This window comes from Scyliorhinus torazame, chromosome 9 (genome assembly GCF_047496885.1).
Source record: "Scyliorhinus torazame isolate Kashiwa2021f chromosome 9, sScyTor2.1, whole genome shotgun sequence".
Classification (NCBI taxonomy): Eukaryota; Metazoa; Chordata; class Chondrichthyes; order Carcharhiniformes; family Scyliorhinidae; genus Scyliorhinus; species Scyliorhinus torazame.
Window position 1 is genome coordinate 19,836,123 of NC_092715.1, and position 15,447 is coordinate 19,851,569.

Consider the following 15,447-nt stretch of genomic DNA (forward strand, 5'->3'; position numbering starts at 1 on the left):
GTGTCAAATACAAACTGTGAGGCTCAATATACTGAGTCTGTTACAGAGTGAAAATAGATACATCATCTCGTCAGACTGCGATTGTCCAATCCTGATTCAGTGGCAGTGCTGGCTTGCTCGTTTAAAAAAAAAAATTTGTTCATGGGCTGTGGATGTCGTTGGCTGGGCCAGCATTTATTGCCCATGGCCGAGGTCATTTAAGAGTCAGCCACGTTGCTGTGGGTCTGGAGTCACATGTAGGCCAGACCAGGTACGGAGGGCAGATTTCCTTCCCTTGGGCGACACAGTGGTTAGCACTGCAGCTTCACAGCGTCAGGGACCCAGGTTCAATTCCCGGCCTTGGGTCACTGTCTGCGCGGAGTCTGCACGTCCTCCCCGTGTGTGCGTGGGTTCCCTCCGGGTGCTCCGGTTTCCTCCCACAGTCCGAAGATGTGCAGGTTAGGTGGGGTGGGCTTATGGGGATAGGGCGGAGGAGTGGGGCTAGGTAGGGTGGTCTTTCAGAGGGTGGGTGTGCAGGCTTTCTGCACTGGAGGGATTCTATGAAATTTGATGGGCGTCAGTGAACCAGATGAGCCATCGTTAGGCTTTTAATTCCAGATTTGTATTGAATTCTAATTTCACCAAAGAGCTAACGTTTCGAGTCCAGATGAACCCTTTGACAAAGGGTCCTCTGGACTCGAACTGTTTGCTTCTTTCTCTCCTTACAGATGCTGCCAGACGTACTGAGGTTTTCCAGCATTTTCTCATTTGACTTCAGGATTTCATAGAGTGTCAACAGGTCCAGGCAGCGGACAATCGAGGGCCTTGTCCAGCCCGGCTGTCTGCCCATCTTCCGTGGCTACATTTGCAGCCGGGTGTCCCTGGAGGGGGAGCATGGGGTGTCCACTGGCACCCTTGAGGCCTTCCATGCCCGTTGGGCACCGCCGGGTATTGGGGTACCTTATTGATCCTTTAAATCACATATTGATGTTTTAAGTTTCATTTGTGAATCGCTTTTTGTTTAAGGCGGTCCCCCCCCCCCCCCCCCCCGAGGACTGTCCCTTTAATTTGTTCCCCTGATGGGGGGAGTTCAACACTGCCTTAAAATTAGAGCTAGGCTGATGTCAAGATGTCATTGAAACCTTGGGAAAAATTGAGTGATCTCCCTCCCCACAAAAAATTAGCTGTCGATGCTGGGCGTCAATTGAAAATATCAGAATTGAGATGCTTTCTGTTTGGTAAATATATTGAGCGATATGGAACCAAGGCAAGGGAATGGAATTCAGACCCCAATCATTGAATCAGGGCTCAGGCTGCAGGGGGGAGGGAAGGGGGCTCAGGCTGCAGGGGGGAGGGGAGGGGGCTCAGGCTGCAGGGGGGAGGGGAGGGGGCTCAGGCTGCAGGGGGGAGGGGATGGGGTGCTGAATGGTCTAGTCCTGGATTATGTTCTTTGCACCTTGCTCTCAAATCTGCCCAATCTTTTTACCCCGTCCCATTCCACCAACTCTGCTTTGGGCGTCACCCACTCTAGACCCTGCAGTGAAGTAATAAAAAGCACAATTCAAAACAACCTTGAAGAATTATTAGAAAGAAGCACTTACTGTAACCCAGCACCGGGATCGACAGCAGGAGTGTGGAGAGCCGAACGTAGACAGAAGCCATCGCCATACCTTCAGTCTTTCATCTCTCTCACTCACTGCTCCTTGTCTATTGACACTGAAATGTAGGAATTACCCAAGATGTTTCTTCACCTCTTGTGAAATCACCCCAAATGGATAAGAAAGCTTCCTGAATTCACTGAATAACAGGAAATCTGTTTCATTAAAGACAAGTACCAGAAAAATTGTAGAGAGACAAACGGGGTTAATGGGCATAGCTTAACGGGACAAAAAAGTCACGGGGGCCACACAAGGGCTGTTTAGCACAGGACTAAATCGCTGGCTTTGAAAGCAGACCAAGGCAGGCCAGCAGCACGGTTCGATTCCCGTACCAGCCTCCCCGAACAGGCGCTGGAATGTGGCGACTAGGGGCTTTTCACAGTAACTTCATTTGAAGTCTACTTGTGACAATAAGCGATTTTCATTTCATTTCATTTCCATCCTTTCCCGCACTGACGTGCTCAGCTCCCCATGCAGGGAGAGTATTCGCGGACATCCCCCCCCCCCCCCCACCCATTGCACCCAACAGAGGTGGTCTTTGAACTTCCCATCACCCCATCTCTTACGGATGGTTTAGCACTGGGCTAAATCGTTGGCTTTTAAAGCAGACCAAGGCAGGCCAGCAGCACGGTTCAATTCCCGTACCAGCCTCCCCGAACAGGCGCCGGAATGTGGCGACTAGGGGCTTTTCACAGTAACTTCGTTTGAAGCCTACTTGTGACAATAAGCGATTTTCCTTTCATTTCATTTCATTAAGGGCGGGCATCCCCAGGCCCGATACTTGGCATGGGCAACCTGGCACCTGGCATTCCGAAAAAGAGTCCAGAAAGCAGGCAAAACAATTGAATGTTTCGTAACAGATCTCAGGCTGCTACTGTGGCGCACTTGAAAAAACGGCGTGCTCCCGACGGTGGCATTTTGCACACAACGCAATACGTAAAAGCTGTGGCCTCCCCCGCCCAGTGAAAAAATGCCCAGCCTTCAGCAAGACCTGTGCGAAATGTCATAGACGGAATCATTTCACTGCGCAGTGCCATACGGGAACTACATTGCCACAGTATAAAAAGGGAAGTGCAGTTACCAAATGTCATGATAGCCCCATCAGCATATCATGGTGCAATCAGACACACACTGATGGACAGGTAGTTGGACCAACCAGCACACACATAACTTCGCAGCCAATCACCAGTGAGAGCACACGCACTATAAAACAGGGAACACCACAGTTCCCGCTCATTCTACCAGGAGATAGCTCAGAGCACAGAGCTCACATTCAGACATAGACCATGTGCTGAATGCCTCACTAAGATAGTGATAGGGCTGGGTCCACAGGTGAGCTGGTGAAGCACGTACCCAAGCCAACAGTTAGTTGTTACCGTTGTTTAGACAATAAAACAAAGTTGTACCATCTACAGCCGTGTTGGATCATTTGGAACACCCAACACGACATGGTACCAGGGTTGGACGCTAACCAGCGACTGTGAGACCTACCTGCAACCTTTCAGAAATCCGCCATCCTGCTCCATGGAAAACATCAGCCCGCCGCAGCCGCTCCGAATCGCTGGTAATCTTGACGTACACTGGGGCTGTTTAGCACAGGGCTAAATTGCTGGCTTTGAAAGCAGAGCAAGGCAGGCCAGCAGCACGGTTCAATTCCCGTACCAGCCTCCCCAAACAGGCGCCGGAATGTGGCGACTAGGGGCTTTTCACAGTAACTTCATTTGAAGCCTACTTGTGAAAATAAGCGATTTTCATTTTTCATTTTCAAGCTGTTTAAACAGCGCTTCCAGCTCTTCCTCGAAGCCACAGCCAGGGCGAATGCATCGGACACCAGGAAGATCGCCCTCCTCCTCTCCATGGCGCGGCAACATCCCTTCCACATCTATAAGTCCCTGGCATTGGCGGAAGGCGAGGACAAAACAAAATATAAGGCGGTGCTTCTGAAGTTCGATGAACACTTCAGCGTGGAAGTCAATGAGAGCTTCGAGAGGTACCTATTCCAGCAGCGCCTGCAGGGTAAGGATGAGCCTTTCCAATCTTACTTAACACACCTCCGAATCCTCGCGCAGTCCTGCGGCTATGGGGCCACCTCCGACTCCATGATACTGGATCAGATAGTTTTTAGGGTCACCTCGGACACCCTACGCCAGCAGCTCCTTAAAATAAAGCGCCTCACCCTAGCGACTACCATCGAGACCTGCGTCCTCCATGAGAACGCGACCAGTCGATACTCCCAAATCCAGGCGGCCGAAACGGCACGGCACGGGCCCCACGAGGCGGAGCGGGTCCAGTCGATCGAGTTCCTCCCGGCCCGCGGCCTGGACGAGGGCGGCCATTTTGCGCGCTTTCCGAGGCCTCCCGCACCTGTACGCGCCAAAAGAGGGGACGTTGACACAGAGGGACGTGATGTGCAGGCGCGCTCTACGCAGGACCGCACCGTGCATGTGCAGTGGCGCAACGAACGCAACGAACGCCATGATGTCACAACGTGTGGCAACTGTGGCTCTACCCACTTAAAGCGGCAATGTCCGGCCAAAGCGCGACAATGCCTCCGCTGTGGCAGGATGGGCCACTATGCTGCCTGCTGTCGAGCAGCTCAACCTGCCAACTCCCAACAATTCCGCCATCCTCGCAGGGACGTGCGGGCGATTCAGCCCACCTTCACTGAGTCAAATCCAGATAGTATGCAGACCAGCGATATCGAAGACAGGGAGCCCTTCCGCGTTGCGGTAATCCACAAGAACCGGATGTCCCCAAGTCGGAACCACCAGCCGCTGCCAGTGCACAGCATTGATCTGGGCGATGAGTGGTGTGCCACCCTAACGGTCAACCGATCACAGATCACATTTCGCCTGGACACTTTCGCCAATCTCCTCGCATGGTCAGCCTTCCAGACCTTGAAGGTTAAACCACCGATTCTGCCATCCCACTGTCAGCTGGTTGACTACAATGGAAACGACATCCCGACCACGGGGTCCTGCCAGCTCGAAGTTACACACAACTCACACAAAGCCACATTATCATTTGAAACCGTTGGATCCTCGAAGGACTCTCTGTTAGGCGCACAGGCGTGCAAGATCCTCCAGCTCGTTCGGCAGCTACACACTCTGTCTCCAGAAGGCACGTCCGACTTCCCGGATGCAGACTTTAGGGCGCAGCTCCACTCCACTCCTCGCCCACAACCAGGAGGTTTTCGAGGGCATGGGCACACTGCCCTACACGTACAAAATACGGCTCAAACCGGACGTCACCCCGGTCATTCACGCACCACGTAGTCCCAGCACCACTCAAGGACCGCCTCAAGCAGCAGCTGCAGGACCTGCAGGACCAAGGAGTGCTTTCCCGGGTCACGGAGCCCCCACCATGGGTCAGCTCCATGGTGTGCGTCAAGAAGCCCTCCGGCGAGCTCCGGATCTGTATCGACCCAAAAGATTTGAATCACAACATTATTAGGGAACACTACCCCACACCCAAATGAGAAGAAATGGCGAGATGGCTCGGGCAAAAATATTCACCAAGCTTGATGCCTCAAAGGGCTTTTGGCAGATTCAACTGGATCAGTCCAGCAGGAAGCTGTGCACTTTCAACACTCCATTTGGCAGCTACTGCTACAACAGGATGCCATTCGGCATCATCTCAGCCTCCGAAGTGTCCCATCGCATCATGGAACAGATGATGGAGGGCATCGAAGGGGTACACGTCTGTGTGGACGACGTTATCATCTGGTCCACCACACCACAAGAGCACATCAGTCGTCTCCAGCGTGTCTTTGCACGGATCCAGGATCAGGGCCTGCACCTTAACCGAGCCAAGTGCTCTTTTGGCCAGACTGAGCTAAAGTTTTTGGGGGACCACATCTCCCAGTTGGGATGCTGACAAAGTGGCAGCCATCGCAGCCATGCAGCAGCCGTCAGACAAGAAGGCAGTGCTGCGCTTTCTCAGGATGGTCAACTTCCTGGGGAGGTTCATTCCTAAACTTGCTTCGCACACGACTGCTCTTCGCCACCTCGTCAAAAATGACAACGGAATTCCAGTGGCTGCCCGAACTCCAGAGTGAACGGGAGGAGCTCAAGATCAAGCTCACCACCGCCCCGGTATTGGCGTTTTTCGGTACCACTCGGGAAGCAAAGATCTCAACTGACGCCAGCCAGTCCGGCATTGGGGCGGTACTCCTGCAACGGGACGACACCGCATCATGGGCTCCGGTCGCCTATGTGTCGCGGGCCATGACCCCCACAGAACAGTGCTGTGCGCAGATTGAGAAGGAGTGCCTAGGCCTGTTGACTGGCATCGACAAGTTTCACGACTATATATACGGTCTTCCGCAGTTCACTGTGGAGACCGACCATCGCCCCCTGGTCGGCATCATTCAGAAGGACCTCAACGATATGACCCCTCGCCTCCAGCGCATTCTGCTCAAGCTCCGGTGGTACGACTTCCAACTTGTTTACACCCCGGGGAAGGATCTCATCATCGCGGATGCTCTGTCCAGGGCGGTCAACACACCGCCCGACTCCGAGGGGTTCGTTTGTCAGGTCGACGCACAGGTAGCCTTCGCATCGGCCAGTCCGCTGGCCACTGATGCACATCTGGCCCACATTCGCCGTGAGACTGCGGCTGACCCCCTTCTACAGCGTGTGATGCACCACATGACGGAAGGGTGGCTCAAGGGGCAGTGCCCACAATTTTACAACGTCCGGGGCGACTTGGCCGTCATTGATGGTGTCCTCTTGAAGTTGGACCGGATCGTGATCCCACATAGCATGCACCGGCTTGTCCTCGAACAACCGGAATGTGGCGACTAGGGGCTTTTCACAGTAACTTCATTGAAGCCTACTTGTGACAATAAGCGAATTTCATTTCAACAGCACGAAGGCCACCTCGGGGTTGAAAAGTGCAGGCGGAGGGCCCAAGAGGCTGTGTACTGGCCGGGTATCAGCGAGGACATCACCAACATGGTGCTCAACTGCCCCACCTGCCAGAGGTTTCAGCCGGCGCAACCCCCTGAGACCCGTCAGCCCCAGGAGTTGGTCACGTCCCCCTGGGCGAAGGTGGGCGTGGACCTCTTTCATGCACTCGGCAGGGACTACGTTATTCTTATTGACTACGTCTCAAGTTATCCGGAGGTCATACGCCTGCACGACACGACGTCATCAGCTGTCATCCGGGCATGCAAAGAAACCTTTGCTCGCCATGGAATTCCGCTCACCGTCATGTCTGACAACGGACCTTGCTTTGCGAGCCAAGAATGGTCTTCCTTTGCCACTTTATACAACTTCACACACGTGACGTCCAGTCCCTTGCATCCTCAGGCGAATGGCAAGGCAGAAAAGGGCATCCACATTGTGAAGTGGCTCCTCTGCAAGGCTGCTGATGCCGGATCTGACTTCTGTTTAGCCCTGCTGGCCTATCGCTCGGCCCCACTGTCCACGGGCCACTCGCCAGCCTAGCTGTTGATGGGTCGCACCCTCAGGACCACTGTGCTGTCCATTCATGTTCCTGACCTCGACCATGCTCCAGTATTGCGAAGGATGCAACAACAGCGTGCTCAGCAGAAGGTGGCACATGACGCTCGGGCGACTGATCTTCCTGCCCTGGCGCCTGGAGACAACGTCCACATACACCTACCGGAGGGTGGATGGTCGGCAACCGCCGAGGTTCTCCGCCACGTGGCTCCCCGCTCATTCCTGGTTCGTATGCCTGATGGCTCCATTCGCCGGCGTAATCGGCGAGCCCTTCGTCTGGTTCCACGTTCGCTACGAGATCATGCACCTGTGCCACACCCTCCTGTTGTCCCTGATGTCAACTTTGTTGAGCTTCCTGCCACTCTGCCTCTTCCTCTCTCGCCCGTGACCAGGCCCATTCCTCAGCCGGTGGATCCTGACCCACCCTTGAGGAGGTCAACCCAAATTCGTCGCCCACCTGAGAGACTTGACTTATGAGCCTGTTAGCACATTGGACTCACTGAATTGTTTTACAGTACTGTTAACGAGTTTCTTTTCTTGTCGTTCATTGTTCCAGAAGTTTTCTCTCGTCGTTTGCTGATTGCATTTGTTCTGTTATTGGTACAACCTCATTGCTCTGTTGCACCTGACACCTTCCTCTGTATATAGTTTAGCCTCATGTACATGTTGTAAATATTGCACACACATACTCAGATGCACTCAGTACACATTTATATTTATTATTATGTAGGCACATATCCTTTGTGAAAGGGGGGGATGTCATGATATCCACATCAGCATATCAAAGTGCCCAGCCTTCAGCAAGACCTGTGCGAAATGTCACAGAAGGAATCATTTCACTGCGCAGTGCCGTATGGGAACTACATTGCCACAGTATAAAAAGGGAAGTGCAGTTACCAAATGTCATGATAGCCACATCAGCATATCATGGTGCAATCAGACACACACTGATGGACAGGCAGTTGGACCAACCAGCACACACACAACATCGCAGCCAATCACCAGTGAGAGCACACGCATTATAAAACAGGGAACACCACAGTCCCCGCTCATTCTACCAGGAGATAGCTCAGAGCACAGAGCTCACAGCGCGCCACTCAGACATACACCGTGTGCTGAGTGCCTCACCAAGATAGTGCTAGGGCTGGGTCCACAGGTTAGCTGGTGAAGTACGAACCCAAGCCAGTAGTTAGTTGTTACCATTGTTTAGACAATAAAACAGAGTTGTGCCATCTACAGCCGTGTTGGATCATTTGTGCACCAGAACACCCAACGCGACACCAAAGACAGAATTGTACAAGTAGTGTTGCTCCTTTTATCTAAACCACAGTGTGTGTTTAACCCTTACACGGTGGACTAACGATCTCACAAGTTGTTCAGTACAATAATGGTTTATTAATATACACATGGTTAATTACTTAATTAATCACACGTTCATGCACATTGGACTATAAACTTATACACTTATAAACGACCCTAACTTAACTTCCAGGTGAATGGCAAGTACAGAGAAGCTATGGCCTTTTCTGGGATCTGGTCGTGTGGCAGTGCTGGAGTTCTTGTAGCTGGTTGCCTGTGTCCTCGGCTCTGGTCCCTCTGTGGATGGCATGGATGGTTCTCCTCTTGGTTGGCGACGGATTCACCGTTGTTGTTGGCTGCCGAAAGCTGCAGGCGAGAGAGCGAGTGGTGGGCTACGCAGCACCTTTTATCCTTCTAGCTTTCGTACCCTTTTGGGCGGTCCCAGGTGAAGGTCCAATGGACGGATAGGGTCTCGATCACCCTGATCGATCCCTACCAATTGGGGGCGGACACCTTGATGGCTGGGCGGGTCCCAGTCGGCCATAGCCGTTCGTGTCTGAAGCACGTAGGCCTTCCCAAATAAGAAAAGCAGGCGCCACTGAGTCTGCCACTTATTGTCAGTTTCTACCTGGAGCCCATTGTCTCGGGATGGTCTTATAATGGCCTTTCTCCTGTGTTAGTTTCTGCATAATTCTGAGCTGCAGCTTTTATTTATTTGCAGGCGGCAGCCTGTCTGTGCTGAGGCTTGGCCAAATTTCCCAGCGATCTATGCGAGCGGCCATTTTAGATGGCCACACCCTACTTCCGATGTTCGCAGCAAATCAACAGCTTGTGTACGACTGGCTGCAGACGGCAATGGGGAAATCAGCAGACAGCGTGTATTTGACCTGTAGTGTGTCGCACGATGTATAGGAGTGTGTTAATTGTGCACCAGCATCCTAACACCCTTGCTCCCCACGAATCAATCGAACCGCTACGGAACTTCTTTTAAAAAAATAATTTTTATTAAAGGTTTTCATAAAATATCAATAACAAAATGAGAAAGAAAAAAGAACCCAACAGGGTTAAGTACAAAGCACAATCTAGAAAAGCAACCCCCCAAACCCCCCCCCCGTACCTAAATAATAAATTAACATTAACACCCCGACTTAACACAACAGGTGTATACACCCCCTCAGACCCTCCAGTGTAAATAACAGAAACAAAAATAAAGTAAACCCTCCCCCCCCCCGAGCTGCTGCTGCCATTGACCAATGTCTAGCGTTCTGCCAGAACGGTTGCCACCGCCTAAAGAACCCTTGTACCGACCCTCTCAAGGCGAATTTCACCCTCTCCAATTTAATGAACCCTGCCATATCGCTGATCCAGGATTCCACACTTGGGGGCCTCGTATCTTTCCACTGAAGGAGAATCCTTCGCCGGGCTACCAGGGACGCAAAGTCCAGAATTCCGGCCTCTTTCGCCTCCTGCACTCCCGGCTCCTCTGCCACCCCAAATATTGCGAGCCCCCAGCCCGGTTTGACCCTGGATCCGACCACCCTCGACACCGTTCTCGCTACGCCCTTCCAAAATTCCTCCAGCGCTGGGCATGCCCAGAACATAAGGGCGTGATTTGCTGGGCTCCCTGAGCACCTAACACACCTGTCCTCACCCCCAAAGAACCGGCTCATCCTTGTCCCGGTCATGTGTGCCCTGTGCAGCACCTTAAACTGTATGAGGCTGAGCCTTACGCACGAAGAGGAAGAATTCACCCTCCCTAGGGCATCTGCCCACGTCCCCTCTTCGATCTCCTCTCCCAACTCCTCCTCCCACTTACCTTTCAACTCCACCACCGAGGCCTCCTCCTCCTCCTCCTGCATCACCTGGTAAGTTTCTGAGATCTTCCCCACCCACCCCCCCCGAGAGCACCCTGTCCTGTACTGTGTGTGGCAGTAGCCATGGGAATTCCACCACCTGCCGTCTGGCAAACGCCCTTACCTGTAAGTACCTGAAGGTGTCCTCCGGGGGGAGCCCGTACTTCTCCTCCAGCTCACCCAAGCTCGCGAACTTCCCATCCACAAATAGGTCCCCCAACTTTCGTATCCCTGCCCTGTGCCACCCCGAAAACCCTCCACCTGTTCTTCCTGGGGCAAACCGGTGGTTCCCCCGTAATGGGGTCCACGCCGAGGCCCAAACTTCCCCCCTATGCCGCCTCCACTGCCCCCAAATTTTGAGGGCCGCCACCACCACCGGGCTCGTGGTATACCTCCTTGGAGGGAGCGGCAGCGGCGCCGTTGCCAGCGCCCCCAGATTCGTACCCACACAGGACGCCGTCACCAGTCTCTTCCATGCAGCCCCCTCCACCACCCACTTGCGCACCATCGTCGCATTGGCGGCCCAGTAGTACCCACAGAGGTTGGGCAGCGCCAGCCCCCCCCATCTCTACTCCGCTCCAGGAACACCTTTCTCACCCTCGGAGTCCCTCGCGCCCATACAAACCCCATTATACTCCTGTTAACCCGCCTGAAAAAAGCCTTTGGGATAAACACGGGGAGGCACTGGAACAGGAACAAAAACCTTGGGAGCACTGTCATTTTGATTGACTGCACCCTACCCGCCAGGGACAGCGGCAACGTGTCCCATCTTTTGAACTCCTCCTCCATTTGCTCCACCAACCTTGTAAAGTTAAGCCTATGCAGGGCCCCCCAGCTCCTGGCTACCTGGACCCCCAAATATCTGAAGCTCCTCTCCGCCCTTTTTAGTGGGAGCTCGCCAATCCCCCTCTCCTGGACCCTAGCTGAACTACGAACAGCTCGCTCTTCCCCATATTGAGCTTGTACCCCGAAAAGTCCCCGAATTCCCTAAGGATCCTCATTACCTCTGGCATTCCTCCCACCGGGTCCGCAACATACAGCAGCAGGTCGTCCGCATAAAGTGACACCGTATGTTCCTCCCCACCACGCACAAACCCCCTCCAGTTCCTCAATTCAGTGCCATAGCCAGGGGTTCAATCGCCAGTGCGAAGAGCAGGGGGGACAGGGGACACCCCTGTCTCGTCTCTCGGTGCAACTGAAAGTACTCGGACCTCCTCCTATTTGTGGCCACACTCGCCATCGGGACCTCATACAACAGCCTAACCCACCTGACAAACCCCTCCCCAAACCCGAACCTCTTCAGCACCTCCCACAGGTACCCCCACTCTACCCTATCGAAGGCTTTCTCAGCGTCCATCGCCGCCACTATCTCCGCCTCTCCCTCCCTCGTCGACATCATGATAACGTTCAAAAGCCTCCGCACATTCGCGTTCAACTGTCTCCCCTTCACAAACCCCGTCTGGTCTTCATGGATGATCTGCAGCACACAATCCTCAATCCGCGTGGCTAAGACCTTCGCCAGCACCTTGGCATCTACATTTAGCAAGGAAATCGGTCTGTAAGACCCACATTGCAGGGGATCCTTGTCCCGCTTCAGGATCAAGGAGATCAGTGCCTGGGAAGTCGTCGGGGGTAAAGCCCCCCCCTCCCTTGCCTCATTAAAGGTCCTAACTAACAGCAGGCCCAACAAGTCCATATATTGTTTATAGAACTCGACCGGGAAACCGTCCGGCCCCGGTGCCTTCCCCGCCTGCATGCTTCCTATCCCTTTGATCAGCTCCTCCAGCCCAATCAGGGCCCCCAGTCCCGCCACCAGTCCCTCTTCCACCTTGGGAAATCTCAATTGGTCCAGGAAACGGCCCATCCCGCCCTCCTCCCGTGAGGGCTCGGATCGGTACAATTCCTCGTAGAAGTCCCTGAAGACCCCATTGATGCCAAGCCCACTCCGCACCACACTCCCTCCCCTGTCCTTAACTCCCCCGATCTCCCTAGCTGCGTCCCTCTTCCGAAGCTGATGCGCCAGCATCCGGCTTGCCTTTTCCCCATACTCGTAGACCGCCCCCTGGGCCTTCCTCCACTGCACCTTCGCCTTCCTGGTGGTCACCAGGTCGAATTCGGCCTGGACGCTGCACCTCTTCCTCAACAATCCTTCCTCAGGTTCTTCCGCATACCTCCTGTCTACCCTCACCATCTCCCCCACAAGCCTCTCCCTCTCCCCTCGCTCCTCCCGCTCCTTGTGGGCCCAAATGGAGATCAGCTCTCCCCTCACCACCGCCTTCAGTGCCTCCCATACCATCCCCACTCGGACACGCGAGATACTAAATGAATATTTTTCGTCAGTATTCACTCAGGAAAAAGATAATGTTGTGGAGGAGAATGCTGAGCTCCAGGTAAATAGATTAGATGGCATTGAGGTACGTAGGGAAGAGGTGTTGGCAATTCTGGACAGACTGAAAATAGATAAGTCCCCGGGACCTGATGGGATTTATCCTAGGATTCTCTGGGAGGCCAGGGAAGAGATTGCTGGACCATTGGCTTTGATTTTTATGTCATCATTGGCTACAGGAATAGTGCCAGAGGACTGGAGGATAGCAAATGTGGTCCCTTTGTTCAAAAAGGGGAGCAGAGACAACCCCGGCAACTATAGACCGGTGAGCCTCACGTCTGTAGTGGGTAAAGTCTTGGAGGGGATTATAAGAGACAAGATTTATAATCATCTAGATAGGAATAATATGATCAAGGATAGTCAGCATGGCTTTGTGAAGGGTAGGTCATGCCTCACAAACCTTATCGAGTTCTTTGAGAAGGTGACTGAACAGGTAGACGAGGGTAGAGCAGTTGATGTGGTGTATATGGATTTCAGCAAAGCGTTTGATAAGGTTCCCCACGGTAGGCTATTGCAGAAAATACGGAGGCTGGGGATTGAGGGTGATTTAGAGATGTGGATCAGAAATTGGCTAGCTGAAAGAAGACAGAGGGTGGTGGTTGATGGGAAATGTTCAGAATGGAGTTCTGTCACAAGTGGAGTACCACAAGGATCTGTTCTGGGGCCGTTGCTGTTTGTCATTTTTATCAATGACCTAGAGGAAGGCGCAGAAGGGTGGGTGAGTAAATTTGCAGACGATACTAAAGTCGGTGGTGTTGTCGATAGTGTGGAAGGAAGTAGCAGGTTACAGAGGGATATAGATAAGCTGCAGTGCTGGGCTGAGAGGTGGCAAATGGAGTTTAATGTAGAGAAGTGTGAGGTGATTCACTTTGGAAGGAATAACAGGAATGTGGAATATTTGGCTAATGGAAAAGTTCTTGAAAGTGTGGATGAGCAGAGGGATCTAGGTGTCCATGTACATAGATCCCTGAAAGTTGCCACCCAGGTTGATAGGGTTGTGAAGAAGGCCTATGGAGTGTTGGCCTTTATTGGTAGAGGGATTGAGTTCCGGAGTCGGGAGGTCATGTTGCAGCTGTACAGAACTCTGGTACGGCCGCATTTGGAGTATTGCGTACAGTTCTGGTCACCGCATTATAGGAAGGACGTGGAGGCTTTGGAACGGGTGCAGAGGAGATTTACCAGGATGTTGCCTGGTATGGAGGGAAAATCTTATGAGGAAAGGCTGATGGACTTGAGGTTGTTTTCGTTGGAGAGAAGGTTAAGAGAGACTTAATAGAGGCATACAAAATGATCAGAGGGTTAGATAGGGTGGACAGTGAGAGCCTTCTCCCGCGGATGGAAATGGCTAGCACGAGGGGACATAGCCTTAAACTGAGGGGTAATAGATATAGGACAGAGGTCAGAGGTAGGTTCTTTACGCAAAGAGTAGTGAGGCTGTGGAATGCCCTACCTGCTACAGTAGTGAACTCGCCAACGTTGAGGGCATTTAAAAGTTTATTGGATAAACATATGGATGATAATGGTATAGTGTAGGTTAGATGGCTTTTGTTTCGGTGCAACATCGTGGGCCGAAGGGCCCGTACTGCGCTGTATTGTTCTATGTTCTATATATGTTCTATCCCCGTTGTCGTTGGTCTCCAAGTACCTCTCTATACTTCCTCGGACCTGCTCGCTCACCTCCTCGTCCGCCAACAGCCCCACCTCCAAGCGCCACAGCGGGCGCTGGTCCCTCTCTTCCCCCATCTCCAAGTCCACCCAATGCGGGGCGTGGTCCGAAATGGCTATTGCCGAATACTCGTTATCCTCTACTCTCGCTATCAGCGCCCGACTCAAAATGAAAAAGTCAATCCGAGAATAAGTCTTATGGACATGTGAGAAGAATGAAAATTCCCTAGCCCCCGGCCTTGCAAATCTCCAAGGGTCCACCCCTCCCATTTGGTCCACAAATCCCCTCAACACTCTAGCCGCCGCCGGCTTCCTACCCGTCCTAGACCTGGAGCGATCCAGTGCCGGATCCAACACCGTGTTAAAGTCTCCCCCCATTATCAGGCCCCCCACTTCCAAGTCTGGGATCCGACCCAACATACACCGCATAAAACCCGCATCGTCCCAGTTCGGAGCATACACATTGACCAGTACCACCCTCTTTTCCTGCAACTTACCACTTACCATTATGTACCTACCGCCATTATCTGCCACAATGCTCGACGCCTCGAATGACACCTTCTCTCCCACCAAGATCGCCACCCCTCGATTTTTGGCATCCAGCCCCGAGTGAAACACCTGACCTACCCACCCTTTCCTCAGTCTTACCTGGTCTGCCACCTTCAGGTGTGTCTCCTGGAGCATAACCACATCCGCCTTGAGCCCCTTCAGGTGCGCGAACACGCGGGCCTGCTTAACCGGCCCATTCAGTCCCCTTACATTCCAGGTTATCAGCCGGATCAGTGGGGCTACCCGTCCCCCTCCCCCGTCGACTAGCCGTGACCCCTCCTCGGCCAGCCACGCGCCCGCACCCCACACCCGGCCCGTTCCCCACAGCGGCATACCCCCGTCTCGACCCACCCCACTCGCTCCAGCACCTCCTTGACTTTAGCAGCAGCAACTCGATCCCCCCCCCCCCCCCCCCCCCCGGCTAGGACCCATCCTAGCTGGTTTACCCCCCCCATTGCACTTCCGCAAGTCAGCTGACTCCTGCTGACCCCGGCCACTCCCGCCTCCCCTTCGACTCCTCCCATTGTGTGGCACACCCTCCTCTCCCGCTCCCCATCCACAGGCTCTCCCCCTCCCCCCTCCGTTCTAAGCGC

General features: G+C 53.4%; 1 protein-coding gene across 3 annotated transcripts in view; it reads right to left on the bottom strand.

The window, feature by feature from the left end:
• The window catches only part of LOC140429092 (sialic acid-binding Ig-like lectin 15), a 72,271-nt gene that overhangs the window by 40,170 nt on the left and 16,654 nt on the right, over positions 1-15,447 (bottom strand). For 2 of the 3 annotated variants that reach the window (XM_072515655.1, XM_072515656.1), the window contains exon 1: positions 1,581-1,655. The exons of the other annotated variant lie outside the window; for it this stretch is intronic. In XM_072515655.1, the coding sequence (XP_072371756.1) occupies positions 1,581-1,647 (67 nt within the window). In that variant the 5' untranslated portion in view covers positions 1,648-1,655. Of the gene's footprint in view, positions 1-1,580; positions 1,656-15,447 lie in introns of those variants that run through there. 3 annotated transcript variants of the gene reach the window in all.